Source organism: Notothenia rossii (genome assembly GCF_949606895.1).
Source record: "Notothenia rossii genome assembly, chromosome: 10".
Taxonomy (NCBI): domain Eukaryota; kingdom Metazoa; phylum Chordata; class Actinopteri; order Perciformes; family Nototheniidae; genus Notothenia; species Notothenia rossii.
Window position 1 is genome coordinate 41,234,976 of NC_136908.1, and position 22,086 is coordinate 41,257,061.

The 22,086-nt window shown below is 44.0% G+C and overlaps 1 protein-coding gene across 1 annotated transcript in view; it reads right to left on the reverse strand.

Moving 5' to 3' along the window:
- The window catches only part of tmtc1 (transmembrane O-mannosyltransferase targeting cadherins 1), a 185,113-nt gene that overhangs the window by 153,571 nt on the left and 9,456 nt on the right, over positions 1-22,086 (reverse strand). Inside the window, exon 3 of the mRNA XM_079654937.1 lies at positions 8,249-8,322. Within this exon, the coding sequence (XP_079511063.1) occupies positions 8,249-8,322 (74 nt within the window). The remainder of the gene's footprint in view (positions 1-8,248; positions 8,323-22,086) is intronic.

The window sequence follows — 22,086 nt, forward strand, 5'->3', positions numbered from 1 at the left end:
AAAACGGTCGTTTGCGTTACTGTTTAGTATCATATAGACCGTTCGGCCATACGAGGACGACCGAATATTACAGTAAACAACTGCGGAAACGATAACGGGTCCCAAGGTGGATAGAACGGCATACGCAACGCTCTGGGGGGTCCAACGGCTGCGTGTGTGCGCCCTATACGATCATTTTCTGAGAATGATGACGCAATAGGCCCGCCTCTCCCCACCTCTGCTGCTCACCCCCGCGTCAAAGTAAACTGCACACTGAATTTAGATTATCTATCTTTCTCTCGATATGGACATAAACGCGAGTGAAGTCTAATCTGAGAGGACGGAGACACGCAGCTCTGCTCACCTGCAGCTCCTCCCGCTGGGATGCAGCGGTGAATGGAGGAAAACACACACTTCAAGTCAGATCATCACCCTTAGCTATTTTAATTACCTCTCAAACTACCTAAACTGGTTATAAATATGTTTATTTTTACTGTAGGGTCACTCATTACTAGATCAGCTGCTGCATGAGACAGACACTGACGCTATCAGAAGAGAGGGAGGAAAAAGAGAGGCTTCATGTATTTTATTATTAGAGAGTCGTTATTCATTTGTTTTAAAGCTCAATAAATAGCAAAGAAAACCTTTGACCGGCACTTTGATACTTTTGTCCGGAAGATTTCAACTTTAATACACGTTGACTGGCGAAAAACTTTGCCCGGTTCCCTCGGCCCCCCACCGCAGAGAATAAACAGAAGGGCAACCATGACAACCATGCTTCTTCGCTGCTTTTGTGGAGGAAGTTACAGCGCCACGTACAGGCTCCTGCATATGTACTGCAGCTTCTCCAGCGGTTGGAGCTAAACGAAGCTGTCTCGTGTGGACAGACACTATCCGGTGAACATTGCGTGTGGACGGAAGCTTTTTTGCGATTGCGTTTGCATTAATCCTATGCGTTTAGCCGTATGCGTCCTCGTGTGGCCGGGAACTTAGCTGCTGGAGAAGAAAAATCAGGAGGGGGTGGGGGGGGAGAGCTGTGGTTGATGGGCCATTAGTTGTGTAAATACACAGCTGAGAGCTGCCGTTTCATTCAGACTGTTTAAAAAAACAGAAACAACGGACTATTTTTCTTAGCGGATGCATGTCTATTTAAATCAATACATACAACTATTTTTTAAATCAATAAAAACATTTTCTAAATCCATAAAAGCATTTCAATCAATATTAATATCATGTTGTTACTTTGTTGAGAATGCGGTCATGTAATAAGCGGGATCCTGATCTGCCGACGAGACTCCATAAAAATATAAATATTTTTAGTGAATTACTGAGTTTAGGCACGTTAATAACGTTTTAATTAAGTTGAATACAGTATATTCATATGTGTCAGTGATTTCATGTCAATTCGGCGAACATAAACATAAATGATCGTTGTGAAGATGATGATTAAATTAGGATTAAAAATCGAGAGCCGGGCTGCATTTTCTCCCGTTCGTTTTTTTCGACTAAACAACATTATTTTGTTAAATAACAACATGGTGATGTTTTGTAAATTATTACATGTCTCTTATTTAGCACAGAGTATGATATCCGTGACATATGGATCTTAACAAAGTTCAGCTGTACATCCAGCGTACTGTATCTGACTTTATTTCACATGAGCTCCAGTGTGGAACCCCACTGCACCCCCTGGTGGATCAATGATCCATTGCAGCTGGCTTCATTATAATTACATTTATGTATCACGGGGGAGGTCTCAAGTCAAGCTGGAGGTTTTCCCTTGAGCGAGGGCAGATCACGTACCAATTACGGCCCTCACGTTTCAAACTGTCTGAAATGAAGCGCTACATCTGTAGGCGGAACACCTCTTTTCTGACGTCAGAAAAATTCGAATATTAATCAGCTCCGTTGCTGCCCTGTTTTTAGAGATTTGGGTATGGAGGAAAAGAGAGGGTTGTGTTTTCTGACACTTGGTGAGTTCCCTGACACACCGGGGACACATATTCAGGTATAAAAGACGTACAAAAGTGCATTTGCATGATAGGTCCCCTTTAAGATAAGATGGCGCCTGCCCATTAAGGGCTTTGTAGGCGAGAAGAAGAATTTTTAATTCTATCCTTTGTTCTATAGGGAGCCAGTGTAAGGCAGCCAGAACAGGAGTAATGTGGTCCCTTTTCCTAACTCTGGTTAGTACACGTGCTGCAGCATTTTGTATCAGTTGAAGCGACTTAACTGACTTCTTGGTACACTCTGATAATAAAGAGTTACAATAATCCAGCCTTGAAGTAACAAATGCATGGACTAGTTTCTCTGCATCGTTTTGAGGCAAGATATGCCTGATTTTTGCTATGTTACGTAGATGGAAGTAGGCGGTCCTTTAAATTGATTTTATGTGGGCGTTAAAGGATAAATCCTGATCAAATATAACCCCAAGATTCCTTACAGTCTCACTGGAGGCCAAATTAATGCCATCCATAGTTAGTATATCTTTAGATAATTTGTTTTATAGATTATTTGGGCCGAGTACAATAACTTCCGTTTTGGCCGTGTTTAACATCAAAAAGTTTAAATTCATCCACGTTTTTAAGTCCTTGAGGCAGTCTTGAGTTGTATTTAGATGATTAATTTCATCAGGCTTGATTGATAAATATAGTTGAGTATCATCCGCATAACAGTGGAAATGTACAGAATGATTCCATATAATATTGCCTAAGGGAAGCATATATAATGTGAACAAAATAGGTCCAAGCACTGAGCCCTGTGGCACTCCATGGCTAACTTTGGTTTGCATGGAAAATTCATCGTTGACACAAACTGAGAGTGTTGAAGCAAAGCTGCTGTTGAATTTGTTTCTACACGGACCACTATTGCGGTAAGCATGTTACCGCTTCCGGTTGTTGTTGTTGTTGTTGTGCCTGTTCTGTTGCTGATAGCTTATTATCTTAACTTAATCGATCGTTTTAAAACTCTTGATCACGGCAACTGTCTGACGTTGTAATCACACGTTACTACAGCTTAAGCACTCACAACTCTCCTACTCTTAGCGACTGTAACTCCACAGTTGCCTACACTCTTTTCGGGTTTGCTAACGGTAGCTACTTTAGCTTGATAGCTAGCCATGGCTCTTTCCCCACCCCCGGGTGCTATTTCCTGCTCTACCTGTCTCATGTTTGGTTACTTCCCTACCTCCTTTACTGGTACCGATACATGTGTTAAATGTAGTATAGTTGTTAGGTTGGAGGCGGGAATCATAGCCATAGAAGCCCGGCTCCGCATCTTAGAAAGTAACTCAGCTACAGTAAAGCCCATGTTAGCCGGTGCGGACCGGCAAAAGGTAGCTCCTCTTAGCCGTCCCCCGGCAACTCCCGAGCAGCAGGGAGACTGGGTGACTGTTCAGAAGGGGCATAACGCGAAACCCGCAGGTCCCCACCAACCCGTTCACGTATCTAACAGATATTCCCCACTCAGCAAGACACCCGCTGAGAAGCCAACTCTGGTTATTGGTACATATGTAGCACCTCATTTCGGACTCCAGCTGTCATTTTCCTGCCTACGACCTGCCTAAGGCCAGTATCGAGGAATGTTAAGCCCTCCCACCATTTTCCAAGGGGGCGTTGCCAGATTTCCAATTTCAGGTTTTAACCAGGAGATGGCGCTTCATTCACAAATACAGAAAGACAACTTTTCAAGCACTTTCAGTTGTGTTTTGAAGAGCATTTGAACACATCAATATTTTAGATCAAATAAAGTATATCTAATCTTGTAATTCAATAATATAGTCTTTATATATTAAATAATCATAATAATAATGTAAATGTTTACATTACACTTCTTTATTTATTATGCTCATTTTACCTTTACAATCGTTTGCTTTAATATGCAGTATATTTTTTGTATATTTTTGTGTTTGCTTCCTCCTGCTCCCTTTCGGACACATACTGTATGATTTATTATTATTATTAATATGAAGATAAGATAAGATGTTACTTTATTGATTGAACATTTTAGTTTAGAATGTGCTGTCCCACGGTAATTCAGAAGGCTCAAAGGTCACATTCCGACCATTATTTAAAACAATACTGTAGGTGCTTTCCCACCGTCTACAGTTTGATTTGTATAGATTGGCCGGTCATTAGGTGTGGCGCATGTATCATTAGGTGATCAGAGCTAACTGCCTGCTGTCAGATTTCATTTAAAAAACAGGTCTGATTTTAAGCTTTTATCTTCCGTAGACTCGACTACTGCAATGGTGTCTTCACAGGTCTCACTAAAACAATCTATTAGAAAGCTTCAGCTGATTCAGAACGCTGCTGCTCGAGTCCTCACTAACACTAAGAAAGTGGATCACATCACTCCAGTTCTGAAGTCTTTACACTGGCTTCCTGTGTGTCAAAGAATAGATTTCAAAATACTGCTGCTGGTTTACAAAGCATTGAATGGTTTAGGCCCAAAATACATTTCTGACCTACTGCTAAATTATGAACCATCCAGATCTCTCAGGTCTTCAGGGATGGGTCAGCTTTCTGTCCCCAGAGTCAGAACTAAACATGGAAAAGCAGTGTTCAGTTATTATGCTCCAAATATCTGGAACAAACTCCCAGAAACCTGCAGGTCCGCTGCAACTCTTACGACTTTTAAATCCAGGCTGAAGACTATTCTTTTTGTCGCTGCTTTTAATTGAACTATTCACATCTTAAACTGCACTATAACTTTTATCCATGTATTTTTTCTTTTAATGTTTATTTTATTATCTTTTTAATGACTGATTTTAAATGCCATTTTCTTAATGTCTTAAGGTCTGATTTTAAGACTATGTCTGCGCTCATAAAGAATGTTAAGAATAAGAATAATGCGTATTGAACTGGTTTAATTAATTAGTGAGTTTATTTAACACTAGAACCGCCAATCGGGTCAATTTGTGTGATGTGTGTTGTGTGTGTGCAATGTAACTTTTTTTCAATCAAATATTAAAGTCTCTAACAGTTACTTTCGTAAACCTGATACATTTTGGTTTACTTATTGGAATGATTGGTGGAAAGATTTCCTTACAACATTTAATATTCATTACTAAAGGAACAGCCGAATCATCACAGCGCACAAAACCTATTACCGCCGCAGACGGACCAAAAAAGGGAGCGTTTGAAAAAAATGTGTGGGGCCGCTCAGTGAAACAATAACAACGAAACATGGAGGAACAAAAGTCTGCGTTATTTAGCACAGAGTATGATATCCGTGACATATGGATCTTAACAAAGTTCCGCTGTACATCCAGCGTACTGTATCTGACTTTATTTCACATGAGCTCCAGTGTGGAACCGCATTGCACCCCCTGGTGGATCAATGATCCATTGCAGCTGGCTTCATTATAAATTACATTTATTTATCACGGGAGCGGTCTCAAGTCAAGCTAGAGGTTTTCCCTTGAGCGAGGGCAGATCACGTACCAATTACGGCCCTCGCGTTTCAAACTGTCCGAAATGAGGTGCTACATCTGTAGCTCTATTATGAGACACGTGAATTTAGAGACCGAAGCCTCCAGTCACATGCATTCCGGGGGCCAGAACGGGCGACGTTGAGGCGCATCTTAAACTGCTGGCTAAAAATAAACGTAAATACAGTGGTAATGATCTTCGTTTACGCCAATCAGAATGCACCAAACTTAATGTTGAGTCGGTGTGTAGTTATGCTAAAACAATGTCGGACACCGTAATCTTCTCTGGTCCCCTCCCCAATCTGATCAATGATGACATGTGTAGCCGCATGTCATCATTTCAGCGCTGGTTGTCTTGGTGGTGCCCAGCAAACAATGTAGGCTTCGTAAATAATTGGTCAGCCTTCTGGGGAAAACCTGGTCTGATTAAGAGAGACGGCATTCATCCTACTTTGGAAGGTGCAAATCTCATTTCGGCAAACATTTCCATGGGAGCCTGACAGGAAGTGCACGCTAAGAATTCCAAAATAAAATCGCCACTATCAGTACAGCGCCACTTTCCAAACAGGAAATGCACGCAAATACAAGATAAAATCGTATCGTGACACTTATTATCTATATATATATATATATATATATAGATAAAATCGTATCGTGACACTTATTATCTATATATATATATATATATATATATATATATATATATATATATATATATATATATATGTGTGGGGCCGCTCATATATATATATATATATATATATATATATATTTATTTATATATATATATATATATGTAGGGCTGTCGATTAAAATATTTAATCGGGATTAATCGCATGATTGTCCATAGTTAATCGCACATTTTTGGATCTGTTCTAAATGTACCTTAGAGGAATATTTTTCAAGTTTTTAATACTCTTATCAACATTTGAGTGGAAAAATATGCTTTATGCTAATGTTTATTATCATTTGAACAATGACAAATATTCTCATGAATATTAAACAACAACCTCTGAACATTACAAATATTCGCCTCAATTCAACCTGGAACCTCTATCATACAATACAAATGGTATGTGTATATATGTATATATGTATGTATGTATGTATGTATGTATGTATGTATGTATGTATGTATGTATGTATGTATGTATGTATGTATGTATGTATGTATGTATGTATGTATGTATGTATGTATGTGTGTGTGTGTGTGTGTGTGTGTGTGTGTGTGTGTGTGATGGATCGTTGGAGCTATGTGCAACTCAGGGCATATGCTCGAACGGGAGCTGCCTGGACGCTGCAATCATGTTGCGCGCACTATCCGTGCTGAGTGTGCTGACTTTTCGTACAATGTCCCACTGTCTGGCTGCCTGCATAAAGTAAAGTGCTCGGCGCAGTTGTGGCGAAATGTCGCTCCTCTGTTTTCATTTAAACAGCTCCTTATATCTGTTAGCGCAGCTAGCTAGCACCAGATGCTAACAACAACAAGACACGTAAGGTCTCTCTCTCGCGCCACACATACACACACCCTCCCGGTCCTCCCAATAGCCAGTCGGTGCCTGCCGGTGAGCGTGGAAGTGTTCGAGAAACAACCATGTTTGCCGGGTGCACAGCGGCGGAGATGGGGAGGTTCCAGCTGGGAACCTCCACCCCGCTGTGGGACCCTAAGGGAAGCATATATAATGTGAACAAAATAAGTCCAAGCACTGAGCCCCGTGGCACTCCATGGCTAACTTTGGTTTGCATAGAAGATTCATCGTTGACACATATAAACTGAGAGCGTTCAGATAGATAGGACCTAAACCAGCCTAAAGCAGTTCCCTTTATGCCAACTAAGTGCTCTAGTCTTTGCAATAAGATGTCGTGGTCGATAGTATCAAATGCAGCACTGAGATCGAGCAAGACAAGAATAGAGACAAGTCCTTTGTCTGAGGCTATTAGAATGTCATTTGTGACTTTAACCAGAGCTGTCTCTGTGCTATGATGTGTTCTAAAGCCAGACTGAAAATCTTCAAATAAATCATTGTTTTTTAAGCAATCACACAACTCTTTTGCGACTGCTTTCTCGAGAATTTTTGAGAGGAAAAGAAGATTAGAAATAGGTCTATAGTTGGCTAGAACCTCTGGATCGAGGTTGTGCTTTTCTTTTTAAGAAGCGATTTTATCACTGCTACTTCGAATGATTGTGGAACATAGCCTGATAATAAAGACTTCTTCATAATATTTAATAAAGAAGTGCTAATTAATGGAAAAACTTCCTTTAACAGCGTAGTTGGAATCGGGTCTAAGATACACGTTGATGGTTTAGAAGAAAGAATCATTGAATTTAATTGTTCAAGGTTTATGGCTGAAAAGCATCTAATGTACTATCTAGTGTAATATTAGAACTTACGTTTCCGGGAGCTGTTGATTACACTATTCTGGTCAAAGGCAAGAGGTCATTCATTTTGTTTCTAAGAGTAACAATTTTATCGTTAAAAAAGCACATAAAATCATTACTACTGAGTGCTATGGTATAGCATAGCATATATCTATAAAACTATTTCAAACGACAGTAGCTTCATTTACCAAACTGTACCAGCAAAGAACTAAATGAGTCATAAGTTATTCAACATTTCACCATGCAGGGGGTGATAAATGTTTTGAACTGGCAGACAATGTTATATTACCATCCTGTGTGTTCATAATAGTGTGTGTGTGTGTGTGTGTGTGTGTGTGTGTGTGTGTGTGTGTGTGTGTGTGTGTGTGTGTGTGTGTGTGTGTGTGTGTGTGTGTGTGTGTGTGTGTGTGTGTGTGTGTGTGTGTGTGTGTGTGCTGAGGCTGCTAAAGTTATCTTACCTGATGTAGGAGAGGAACGTCAGCAAGAACAGGAGACATGCTAAGACATCAGCCCTGCCGACGATACCAGACACCTGCAGCACACAAGGGTAAGGTTTTTTATTAAAATCAAACTACATTTGAGTGTGAGACCATCAAATAAACTCTACGGCAGAGTTACTCTTTTCTTGGAGTTGTTCTTTAACCTTTTTCAGGAGTTAAATCTGAACAATTAAGACTACTCCCATGTAGAGTAAAATGAAACTACCTCTTTAGAGTTCATTTGAATGTGAACTCTATAATAGTGTTAACGGTTAACACTTGAAAGCACGTTTATTTAACACTTATGGAGTTAAAATAAAAAAAACGACAAAACAACATATTGATTCATACAAATGTTTTGCTTTTATTTGTAAAATCCAGCGAACAGCGCATTTAGAGCAGTTGTGACATTTCAAATGAAACTAAACAATTAAATAAAAAAGAAATGTGCACCAAAGTGTCAAGTATTGCATAAACTCAGTGCATTAAGTGCAAACATTATAGACAAACGTGCTCACTACACGAAATAAAGCATTACAGAACTGCTCTGTATGAGGTAAACTAAATACTTTAAACCTGTAATTTAAGTACATATACATGTTCAAAATAAGAAAGGAAACATTCCAATGAGCCATCAATGTTGGCAAATTAAATAATACAACTCTCTGACACAACATCAAAATGTGAATCATACCCATATGACATTTGGGAATCAAAAGGTTTGAAATGTCTTAATCCTTCTCTTTCTAGGACAAGTATCTTCCTGGAGATTTTGTTCACTTATTTGGAAAGCATGAAAATGGTCATGGAAACAAGTTTCATACTCAACCAAAACAAAAATAACTTTTCCATCGTGAAGAAGGATACAGGTGATTTTGCTGAACACTGGCATGTTTTCCTCTGTGCTTGTACAAACCAAGAGGCCAACTCAACATTCAACTCCACAACACTTTACCCAGCTTGTGAGTTTGACAGTGGCTTGTGAATCAATGATGAGCTAGGCAGATATATCTTCTGCTTATTCTTGCGTTTCAAGTACACACATTTTGACTGGATTTTGACCCAATGATAAGCTAATGCAAACTGGTGTTTTTTCGCAAGGGATACTGTTAAATTCTTGAAGTTCTTTACACAGTCTTTGAAAAATGTGTGTTCGCTTCAAATCTCATAGTCCAGATATGAATGAGTGGCCCAATTGTTCGAGTGCACCTCGGATAGTGGACCATGAAATTATGTTTTGGAATCACGTTTGAAGGGTACAGTTCTTTAAAAAGTCGGTGATGTTCAATGATAAGGTGCTTTAAATACACAGTCCTCTCTTCGGTGATAGAGTATGAGAACACAATGTTTATAATGTTCAGCAAGAAGAGCAATAAGTGCCAGTGCAATTCATCCTCTGGTACCAAGTCACCAAATATCAGAGTTATGTTTGTGATCAAACACAGTGTTGGTGATGCATTTACCCCTATTCCATGAACTTTAAAGTCCAACTGACATCACATCTAGTCCTCCCTATTTGTAATGAAAAATAGTGTAAATGTGTTTTTCTTAATGAAAATATCAGAAATGATCCCTTTTATCAGCAAGCTGCTGAGAATTAAGAACGTATTACCAGGGCAGTACATAACTGGTACGCAGGTGCGCGGCAAACATCTGAAATGTGTAACTTCACTTGTGTCACTAAGGATCCACTGTTGAATTTACCACATATTATATATTTTAGAAACCTGAAGGCATTTTAAGATTTGTATGCAAGTATTATCCCAAAAACTCAGTAGCAGGACCGTACAACAGAATTGTGCCAAAACTACGCCAACTGTTATGTGATTGGTGTTTGTTATTGGCTAGTACAGAATATCAAACAACCTGTCTCATACAGATAGAAAATACAAATCTCTCAAATCATTTCTGCAACAAAACCCAGAAATATCACCTTAACATAATCAGTGTAGATGACAAAACATATGTCTTGGACTGTTGCAAGTTCAGGAAAGACATCCTCATCCACCTCTATGCCTTGCTCATCAGCACTTTATTTTCTGGTATGAGAAACTTCTTTTGCACTGAAGCATAACAATAAACAATTAACACAACGGCTTTTACTACCCCTTCAATGACTTTGAACAACACAGACAGAACTTACCTGCAAGTATGAAGTCTGAGAAGCTGACTTCATCCAGTTTAACATATTTGTTTGTTTCTCCACGTTTTACCTTTAGCAACATCTTGACCACTTAACCTGTTCAACCCTGAGGCCACCGCTCGTGGGGGCTGTGGCTTTTTTCTTCTTCACGAAACTGTGTCTCAGGGCTTCTTAACATTTAAAAACCTATTAATGTGTCATACCAACTTAACAGGAAGAAACTCAGCTAACTGACGATATGAACCATCTTTACCGAAACAAAACACAAGTCTCACAAGAATGAGCGAAAAAATGCTAACACACTTAGCACAGAACTCCAGGTTAAGATACCCTTATTACATATCGGCTCTGCACGAACAAGATATCGATTAGCAAGCTAAGATTCCACAGATTCTAGGGGTATAAATATCATCACCAAGCGATCTGAACACGAGACAGGGGAAGCAAACACAGACATCACAACACGGAGCTTTACGGAGCAAAAAAGGGACAATAGAGGTTTCTCAATACTCTAATTTCCCCTCCTCAACTCCTCGACTCCTCGGTCCTCCGGTAGTGACCCGGAAATGGATTTCAGCGCGCCATGTTGAAGGACATCTCATTTCTCTAAACGCACATCGAGGACCGAGCATCGAGGAGGCTCTCTGAAGGAGCTCTAACCGAGGAGACATTGATGGGTCCTCCACAGCTCTTCCGCGGATGCATTTCCGGGAACGGTGGAGGCGTGACGCACGGCCGGACTGATCTCAGCCAATGACAGCTCTGCATGCATACCCAGGATATTATTTTAGTAACTGCTTTCATCGCGACGCGGTGTTTACAGAGAGAACAGCTGTGAGGTCCGTGCAGAAAGCAGAGCAGTCTGTAAAATATAGGGATGCACCGAATATTCGGCCGAAATTGGTTAAAAAGGCCCTTTCGGCTTTTGGTTTTAGCACCGAAAAAATATCACCGAATGTCAAAGAACAGGGTTACGTTGATCATACTCCGCATATTTGTCCGGGTGTTTTGATTTCAAGTGGTGAGGAGTAATCCCGAAGTGGTGAAAGTCTTTGCAGTTACACCCCCTCGAGAAATGTCAGCTGAACACGTTTTACAAATCGCAATCCGCGGCTCTTTATCTGATATTTTGAAATATCTCCAAGTGGCAGACATGTTGGGTGTGAGCCAGCCGCGAGCATGGTCGCGCGCCGTGCTTGTCGCCACGTTTTGATTACGTCATCACAACAACACGTTAGGTTACCAAACATATAGGTGCATTTGTTGTTGTTGAAGGCCTGGCTGATACAGTCTTCATTTACACTATTTTGTTGTAGGCCTACTGGCCTAGATGTTTATGCCGTTTTAAAGCACCTTGGCTCTGTTCTGAATGCACTTTGTTGTAGTTATCCTACAGAGAAAAGAAAATGCACTTGACTTGGAATTAATGTAGTGTATGCATACAAAAGTGCTGAATAAATGTTTTATGGACCCATAGTGATTATTATTTAAGTTAAGTTTTGCCATAATCATGTCTTTTTCCATAAATCAGGTAGCTGAACAACATTGGTAAAAAATGTATACATTATATATATATATATATATATATATATATATATATATATATATATATATATATATTTCTATTAATCGTTTTTGGCCTTTCGGCATTCGGTTTTCGGCCAACTGTTTCCTATTTTCGGTATCGGTTTCGGCCAAGAATTTCCCATTTGGTGCACCCCTAGTAAAATATATATCACTCAGTATAACAGGCCTACATTACTCTCTGTATTTGCTGTAGTTTAGTAGATATCTACAAACAGAGTCGATATTTTTCTAAGACCATTTAGTGCTTCACATAATAAAATACACAACGGCTGTAGCCTGATTATGCTTTAGGAGCTAGGTGTGTGTGTGGTACAGTGTGTTGGTGTGTGTGTTGTACAGTGTGTAGATGCGGTGAACAGAGGGGTCTCAGTTTTGGTGTCGTATGCTTACTTTTAATTGAAGGTTTCGACGTGGCCGATCAACAACAGACATGGTCTTCACGGTGCGCCAGGTGCAAGAAAAGTGCAGAAAGCAAAACAAACCACTGCACTCTACTGTTTGTCGACCTGACGAAGGCGTTCGACATGGTGAGTCGGGAAGGACTGTTCGCCATCTTGCAAAAACTCGGCTGCCCACAGACACTGCTCGGGCTGGTCAAATCGCTTCACGAGGACATGTCAGCAACGGTTTTCTTTGAAGGATCTACTTCAGACAGCTTCTCCGTTCGCAGTGGAGTCAAACAAGGCTGCGTGTTAGCGCCCATACTCTTCGGCATCTTCTTCTCTGTTGTGCTGCATTATGCATTCAGCGATCACGTGGATGAAGACGGCGTATTCCTACACACGCGGTCAGACGGGAAGCTGTTTAATCTGGCCCGACTGCGCGCGAAAAGAAAGGTACGGAAGGTGCTAGTTCGTGAGCTCTTATTCGCGGACAACGCAGCTCTGGTGTCTCACAGCGCAGCTGGTCTACATCGCCTGATGGACAGATTCAGTGCAGCATGCTCTGAATTTGCACTGATCATCAACATAAAAAAAAACAGTTGTTATGCACCAAGCAGGAAGCGCAGCGTCGCCGGTAATGGTGAACGAGCATGTGCTGGAGACTGTTGAGCAGTTCACGTATCTTGGCTCAACAATCCGCAGTGACCTGTCATTAGTTAAGGAGATCCAGACTTGTATCGGCAAAGCCGCAACGTCTTTCAGTCGTTTGCGCTCAAGAGCCTGGAGCAACAAATACCTCACCGAGCGCACTAAGACACGCATCTACCAATGTTGCGTGGTCAGCGTCCTGCTGTATGGTTCCAAGGCGTGGTCAACTTACGCGCGGCACGAACGAGAGCTAAATGCTTCTCACATGCGGTGCCTGCGCAAAATCCTCAGGATCACATGGCGGGACAAGGTCACGAACGAGGCGGTGCTGGCGCGTACGGGCAGCAAGTCAATGTTCCAAACACTGAAGGTCAGGAGGCTGCGGTGGCTTGGTCACCTTCGCAGAATACCAGATGGCCGCCTGCCAAAGGACATCTTATACAGCGAGCTGAGCGCTGGTTCCAGAGGCAGAGGATGACCACTGCTGCGCTTCAAGGATGTCGTAAAACGTGAAATGAAGGCCCTGGACATTGCGACGGACAACTGGGAGAGGCTGGCGGAGGACCGGGCGAAGTGGCGCCAGCAGCTGCGCGAAGGTGGTGACAGACTTGACAAAGACTGGATTCGTGGACTTGCTCAAAAACGTGGACATACTGTATCTCTCTGATTGCACTGTACAATCTCTTGTAGATTTTCTTGCCAATAATAAGATTGTGTTGCGTTATTATGAGAGTGCTCTCATAATGAGATTGTATATATTTATATAAATATATGTGTGTGTGTGTGTGTGTGTGTGTGTGTCCGCATCTGTAGCCTGTTATTGTCTCATTATACCGAATTATACTGAATTAAAAGTAAATATATAAGTTGTTCAAAAGACCTCATGAAAGACGACACACGAAGTGAGGATACCCGGCCCGGAGGAAGCCCGGGGTCCCCTTCTGGAGCCAGGCCCAGAAGGAGGACTCGTCGGCGAGCGTCTGGTGGCCGGGCTTGCCACGGAGCCCGGCCGGGCACAGCCCGAAAAGGCAACGTGGGCAACACCTCCGCTTCTCCGTCCCGCGGGCCCACCACCTACGGGAAACAGCAATGGGGTCGGGTGCGCTGCCAGAAGGGTGGCAGTGAAGGCAGAGGGTCTCGACGGACCAGACCCGGGCGACAGAAGCTGGCTTTGGGGACGTGGAACGTCACCTCTCTGGGGGGGAAGGAGTCGGAGCTTGTGCGGGAGGTGGAGCGTTACCAGTTGGATCTGGTTGGGCTCACCTCTACGCACAGCGTCGGCTCTGGAACCTTACTTCTGGATAGGGGTTGGACTCTATTCTTCTCCGGAGTTGCTCAAGGTGTGAGGCGCCGGGCGGGTGTGGGGATACTCACAAGTCCCCGGTTGGGTGCTTCGTTGTTGGAGTCTACCCCAGTGGACGAGAGGGTTGCCTCCCTCGGCCTGCGGGTTATGGGGGGGAAAACTCTGACTGTTGTGTGTGCTTATGCACCCAACAGCAGTTCAGAGTATACGGCCTTCTTGGAGACCCTGGAAAGAGTCCTGTATGGGGCTCCTGAAGGGGACTCTTTAATCTTGCTGGGAGACTTCAACGCACATGTGGGCAATGATGGAGACACTTGGAGGGGAGTGATTGGGAGGAACGGCCCCCCTGATCTGAACCGGAGTGGTGGTTTGTTACTGGACTTCTGTGCTAGTCATGGATTGGCCATAACAAACACCATGTTCGAACATAAGGATGCTCATAAGTGTACGTGGTACCAGAGCACCCTAGGCAGAAGGTCCATGATCGATTTGGTTATCGTATCATCGGACCTGAGGCCGTATGTTTTGGACACTCGGGTAAAGAGAGGGGCGGAGTTGTCAACTGATCACCATCTGGTGGTGAGTTGGGTCGAGTGGCGGGGGAAGCCTTTGGATAGACCTGGTAAGCCCAAACGTGTAGTTCGGGTGAACTGGGAACGTCTGGAGGAGGCCCAAGTTCAGGAGGCCTTCAACTCACACCTCCGGCGGAGCTTTTCGGGCATTCCTGTGGAGGTTGGGGACATTGAACCAGAGTGGTCGGTGTTCAAAGCCTCTATTGCCGAAGCCGCGGCGGGGAGCTGTGGTCTCAAGGTCCTAGGTGCCTCAAGGGGCGGTAACCCTCGAACCTCCTGGTGGACACCGGTGGTCAGGGAAGCCGTCCGACTGAAGAAGGAGGCCTTCAGGGATTTGTTATCCCGGGGGACTCCCGAGGCAATTGCAAGGTACCGACAGGCCCGAAGGGCAGCAGCCTCAGCCGTGGCCGAGGCAAAGCAGCGGGTGTGGGAGAAGTTCGGAGAAGACATGGAAAAAGACTTTCGGGCGGCACCAAAGTTGTTCTGGAAAACTGTCCGACACCTCAGGAGGGGGAAGCAGGGAACCATCCAAGCTGTGTACAGTAAGGATGGGACGTTGTTGACCTCAACTGATGGAGTGTTAGGGCGTTGGAAGGAGCACTTTGAGGAACTCCTGAACCCGACAACTCCGCCCTCTATGTTAGAGGCAGAGCTGGAGTATGAAGGGGGATCGACACCAATCTCCCGGGGGGAGGTCACTGAGGTCGTCAAACAACTTCACAGTGGCAAAGCCCCGGGGGTGGATGAGATCCGCACAGAAATGCTGAAGGCTCTGGGTGTTGAGGGACTGTCATGGTTGACACGTCTCATCAACGTTGCGTGGAAGTCGGAAACAGTACCGAAGGAGTGGCAGACCGGAGTGGTGGTTCCCCTTTTCAAAAAGGGGGATCAGAGGGTGTGTGCCAATTACCGAGGCATCACACTACTCAGCCTCCCCGGGAAAGTTTACTCTAAGGTACTCGAAAGGAGGGTCAGGCCGATTGTCGAACCTCAGATTGAGGAGGAACAATGCGGATTCCGTCCTGGTCGTGGAACGACGGATCAGCTTTTTACTCTCGCAAGGATCCTGGAGGGTGCCTGGGAGTATGCTTATCCAGTCTACATGTGTTTTGTAGACTTGGAGAAGGCATATGACCGGGTTCCAAGGGAGTCACTGTGGGAGGTGCTGCGGGAGTATGGGGTGAGGGGGTCTCTACTCAGGGCCATCCAATCTCTGTACTCCCAAAGCGAGAGCTGTGTCCGGGTCCTCGGCAGTAAGTCGGACCCATTTCAGGTGAGGGTTGGCCTCCGCCAGGGCTGCGCTTTGTCACCAATCCTGTTTGTAATATACATGGATCGGATTTCGAGGCGTAGTCGTGGGGGAGGGGGTCTGCAGTTCGGTGGACTAAGGATTGCACCACTGCTTTTTGCAGATGATGTGGTTCTGATGGCTTCATCGGTCTGCGACCTTCAGCACTCACTGGATCGGTTCGCAACCGAGTGTGAAGCGGCTGGGATGAGGATCAGCACCTCCAAATCTGAGGCCATGGTTCTCAGCAGGAAACCGATGGACTGTCCACTCCAAGTAGGGAATGAGTCCTTACCCCAAGTGAAGGAGTTCAAGTATCTTGGGGTCTTGTTCTCGAGTGAGGGAACAATGGAGCGTGAGATGGGTCGGAGAATCGGAGCAGCGGGAGCGGTACTGCAGTCTCTTTACCGCACCGTTGTGACGAAAAGGGAGCTGAGCCAAAAGGCAAAGCTCTCTGTCTACCGGGCCATTTTCGTTCCTACCCTCACCTATGGTCATGAAGGATGGGTCATGACCGAAAGAACGAGATCGCGGGTACAAGCGGCCGAGATGGGTTTTCTCCGCAGGGTGGCTGGTGTCTCCCTTAGGGATAAGGTGAGAAGTTCGGTCATCCGGGAGGGACTCGGAGTTGAACCGCTCCTCCTTCGCGTCGAAAGGAGCCAGTTGAGGTGGTTCGGGCACCTAGTTAGGATGCCACCTGGGCGCCTCCCTAGGGAGGTGTTCCAGGCACGTCCAGCTGGGAAGAGACCAAGGGGTAGACCTAGAACCAGATGGAGGGATTATATCTCTTCTCTGGCCTGGGAGCGCCTTGGGATCCCCCAGTCAGAGCTGGTTGATGTGGCCAGGGAAAAGAAAGTTTGGGGCTCTCTGCTGGAACTGCTACCTCCGCGACCCGACCACGGATAAGCGGGAGAAGATGGATGGATGGATGGATATATAAGTTGTCATGAACACATCTGTCCATCAGACAGAGTGCTGTGCCTCCTGTCATCATTAACGGACGTCTCTTTAAAATGACCGCTCAGAGGAGAGGAGTTCTCATTTCTCTAACCGCCTGCTGCTTCCCCTCCTCTCTCCTCGGTTCCCCTCCTCGAGTCCTCCGCTCGCATCTCCTGTGGGCGGGACTAAGTCTCGAGGATAGGAGTCGAGGAGGGGAAATTAGAGTATTGGGAAACCTCTATTGTCTTACCTTAGCTGTTGTTCTGATTAAAAGTTGTGTTCAATGGCATTAAAACGATAAAAACGCTGCTGAAGGTTAATCCATAGGTTAATCCAATGTGTCTGTGTCACTTTGAAATGATTACTGATAATCCATCGTCATATTTATGGCAAAAACTGAGTTTTCATATACAGTGGGGCAAAAAAGTATTTAGTCAGCCATCAATTGTGCAAGTTCTCCCACCATAATTTGCAAATAAATTCTTTAAAAATCAGACAATGTGATTTTCTGGATTTTTAATCCTCATTTTGTCTCTCATAGTTGAGGTATAACTAGGATGAAAATTACAGGCCTCTTTCATCTTTTTAAGTGGGAGAACTTGCACGATTGGTGGCTGACTAAATACTTTTTTGCCCCACTGTATAGCTGTTATGATAGCTACTAGAGTGCTACAGCTTCTGATTTTGGGCATTCTAGCTGCACATCAGTCTATTCACCAATGGTTAATGTTTAGCTGGATTTTAGGAACTTCCCCTCGATTCTATCGGCTCTAACGGTTCAAAAGAGACGTCAATCATCAAAATCGACTGGGTTCCAGAGATATGGAAAATCCAACCAAATGACCCCAGAAGTGGGTTTCTTTTTTCTAAATCTCTCTAAAAAGGTCAAATTTAACTTGTGTTGCATCAATCTTGATAAGAGGGTACTTATATGTGTTATAGTTTGGATTCCTAAAGCTTTTAGTCTACCATCCCATCATTCAAGGGTGGTCTGCACTTTAAGTAATGTTTTTTTTTGGACGGGCACTATAGTTTACATTTCTTTACTATGTTCAATCTGAATTTACTGTAAAGAAATAAAAATGCTATATTGATTCTAACTTTTCGACATCCAACTCACAGGTTTATCATTAATTTACTCTTTTTTCGAGCCTTAGACCTGAAAAACAGGCTCAGGGCTTAACAGGTTAAGGGGGAAAAAATAGCTTTTACTTGAGCAACACTGTACTGTGTGTGCAACTCGATTTTGACAGAATAACAACTGGTGACTTCTAGAATTGTGTGAGTAACATTCTGTTTTTAGACTTCTCTGTTTCAGTGTGTGTACTCTGTATAAATGCTCTGTAGTTGATCTGACTGAAATTGTGATCTTAAATCTCAAAACCGCTACAGTATCTGTCAGGCAGAAACTTGGGAGAAGTAATTGGACTGAAACCTGAAAACTGAACTAACTGACTGCTAGGGTTAAACTTTGATTTAAACAATACTAAGAGCTTTATTGAGTAGGTTTAACTGTATTAAGGGTTGAACTCATAACTTTATAACTTAGGGTTTAATGTAATTGGAAAACCATTGTGACACTGAAAATACAATAACAACTCAGGAGGGAGCCAGTCTAGATTTCCTTTTGAGGGCCACCAGCTGCAGAGAGTTAACTAATTAAAGGGGCGTGGCACCACAGCTCTGAGAACTCAGCAATCAGGAGTCTATTTTAGGCGACTCTTTCCTGGAGCGTCAGCTTCAGACGAAGACTGACAAAGACATTAGAGTCCTGTTGGAGTCAAAGACTGACAAAGAAATTAGAGTCCTGTTGGAGTCAATAGGGAGGCAAATCCTACTTTGATTGAGCTAAGTATCTCTAGTATTTTTATTTTATTTTATTTTTTAGCCCCTCATGCTATAATCATGTGTATTTTATCCATTCCTGTTCATGTGTCTTCCCGCAATTATCACTGACCCCGTGTATCTCCTAATCGATATAACCGGCCTGCTCTCGTCTATCCCACATGCTCCACTGAGATCCAACATCTAGTTTCAGGGGGCCTGTGGAACTGCCAGTCAGCTGTTCCTAAGGCTGACTTCTTTTCTGGCTACGCTTCCCTGCAGTCTCTGGATTTCCTCCCTCTTCAAGCTACCTAACTTCACTCCTTCCACCTTTGAATTCCATGCCGTCACAGTAACCCATTCTATACAATTAACCATTGTTGTTCTCTACCGTACACCAGGCGCCTTGGGGGACTTCTTGGAGGAATTAGATAATCTCCTCTCACACATCCCTGAAACTGGCCTTCCCGCTGTACTTCTCTGAGACTTCAACCTCCAGTAGGGATGTCCCGATCACCTTTTTTTGCTCCCGATCCGATTCCGATCATTTGATTTTGACAATTTACCGATACCGATTTTTCCCGATCCGATCTTTATGCAATGCATTTAGAGAAAAAAAAGCATTCAAGTTGTCCCTTAAGGTTATTTTTTTATTTAAATCGGATATTCTATCCAACATGGATATAGCTTCTTTCTTTCACAGCAGCATTGGATCAGTTCAGTTGCGCAGCATTGGATCAAAACAAAATAAAGCTTTCAGTACTCGTTAGCTTACTGCTACAATTAGACACTGCGCCCTGCCCACTCTGTTGCCAGATTTGAGAGAAATAAGCAACCAGGTCTATGAAAACAAGCCCCAAAAAAGCAACACATACATGATGTTCTGTAATTTGAAACCAAAACTAAGGCCTCAGGATGACTTTAAGACTTGAACATGGTCATTTTTGTTTTGTAACATTGAATACAAAGTTAAAAAAAAGTATTTTAAAAAAAATTAAAGAAATTAAAAAAAATCCCGATCCCCGATTTTTTTTTCTCCCGATTCCGATCTTTTGAAAATCACGTGATTGGCTCCGATCCCCGATCACGTGATCGGATCGGGACATCTCTAACCTCCAGACAGGGAAGATAGCTGAACTAACATCTCTTTTAACCACCTTTGCTTTCTCACTGTCTCCATCCCCACCAACTCATAACGCTGGCAATGTCCTTGATCTCATATTCTCAAGGAACTGCACTACTTCTAACCTCACTGTAAACCCGCTTCACACATCCGATCACTTCTTCATTTCATTCTCTCTACCCCTTTCCAAACATAATGAACCAATCTCTTCTAATTCTGCACCTGTCCGCCGTAACCTCCGTCCCCTCTCCCCCTCTACCTTTGCCTCATTGGTGCTCTCAGCCCTCCCTTCCTCTGACTCGTTCCAACTCCTGCCTCCAAACTCTGCTGCAGAAACCCTCCTCTCTACTCTCTCTACTCTCTCATCCTCTCTGGACTCTCTCTGTCCTCTCACATCTCGGCAGGCTTGTCAGTCCCCTCCGGCTCCCTGGCTAAATGACGCACTGCGTGCTAAAAGAACCATCCTTCGGGCAGCAGAGCGGAAATGGTGGAAATCCAAACACCATGACGACCTCCTAACCTATCAGGCTCTCCTCTCCTCTTTCTCTGCTTCCATCTCTCAGGCAAAAAGCACTTTCTTTCAAGATAAGATCCAATCTTCCTATTCCAATCCCCCAAAAATATTTTCCATCTTCTCCACCCTCTTGGACCCCCCCAAAGCCCCTTCCCCCTCCTCCCTTCTGTCAAGCGACTTTGTTAACCACTTTGAAAAAAAAGGTTGATGATATTCGCTCTTCTTTTTCTGACTCACCTTTACTCACCGCTGGGTCACCAGACCCACCTTTCACCCACACGCTTTCCTCCTTCTCCCCTCTCTCTCCAAGTGAGGTTCTTACCCTCATTACCTCTGCCCGTCCTACCACCTGTCCTCTGGTGACCCTATCCCTTCAAACCTCCTTCAGACTATCGCTCCCGATATTCTACCGTTTCTCAACCATTTCATCAACACTTCTCTAACTTCTGGTCACTTTCAAAACACTCTCAAGGAGGCACGAGTAAACCTTCTCCTAAAGAAACCCACTCTCAACCCGTCTGATGTTATAAACTACAGGCCTGTCTCTCTCCTCCCGTTCCTGTCTAAAACACTTGAACGCGCTGTCTTTAAACAACTCTCCTGTTATCTACATCAGAACAACCTTCTGGATCCGCCGCACCAGTCTGGTTTCAAGGCAGGTCACTCAACAGAAACTGCCTTCCTTGCTGTCACTGAGGAACTGCACACGGCTAAAGCAGCCTCCCTCTCCTGTCATCATCCTTTTGGACCTGTCTGCTGCATTTGACACGTTGAATCATCAGATCCTAGTTCGCACTCTCCAAGAACTTGGGAGTTTCAGGCTCTGCACTTTCCCTCTTCACCTCATACCTCAAAGACCGCACCTACAGGGTAAGTTGGAGAGGGTCCGAGTCCGACCCTAGTCAATTAATTACAGGGGTCCCTCAGGGCTCTGTTCTTGGTCCCCTCCTCTTCTCCTTGTACACAAACTCGCTCGGATCAGTCATTAGCCCGCATGGTTTTTCATACCACTGCTACGCTGACGACACCCAATGAATTCTGTCCTTCCCCCGCTCAGAGACCCAGGTCGTCGCACGCATCTCTGCTTGTCTAGCTGACATCTCTCAGTGGATTTCTGCTCACCACCTCAAGCTCAACCTTGACAAGACTGAACTGCTTTTCCTTCCGGGAAAAGATTGTCCCACTCTTGACCTAACAATCAGCATCGGCACCTCTGTTGTTTCCCCGACTCAGACTGCAAGGAGTCTAGGTGTGACCCTAGATAACAAACTGTCCTTCACTGCAAACATCGCTGCTACAACCCGCTGCTGCAGATACACTCTTTACAACATCAGGAGAATACGTCCCCAGCTGACCCAGAAAGCAACGCAGGTTCTGGTCCAGGCTTTCGCCATCTCACGCCTAGACTACTGCAACTCCCTCCTGGCTGGTCTACCTGCATGTGCCATCCGACCTCTGCAGCTCATCCAGAATGCAGCGGCTCGTCTGGTCTT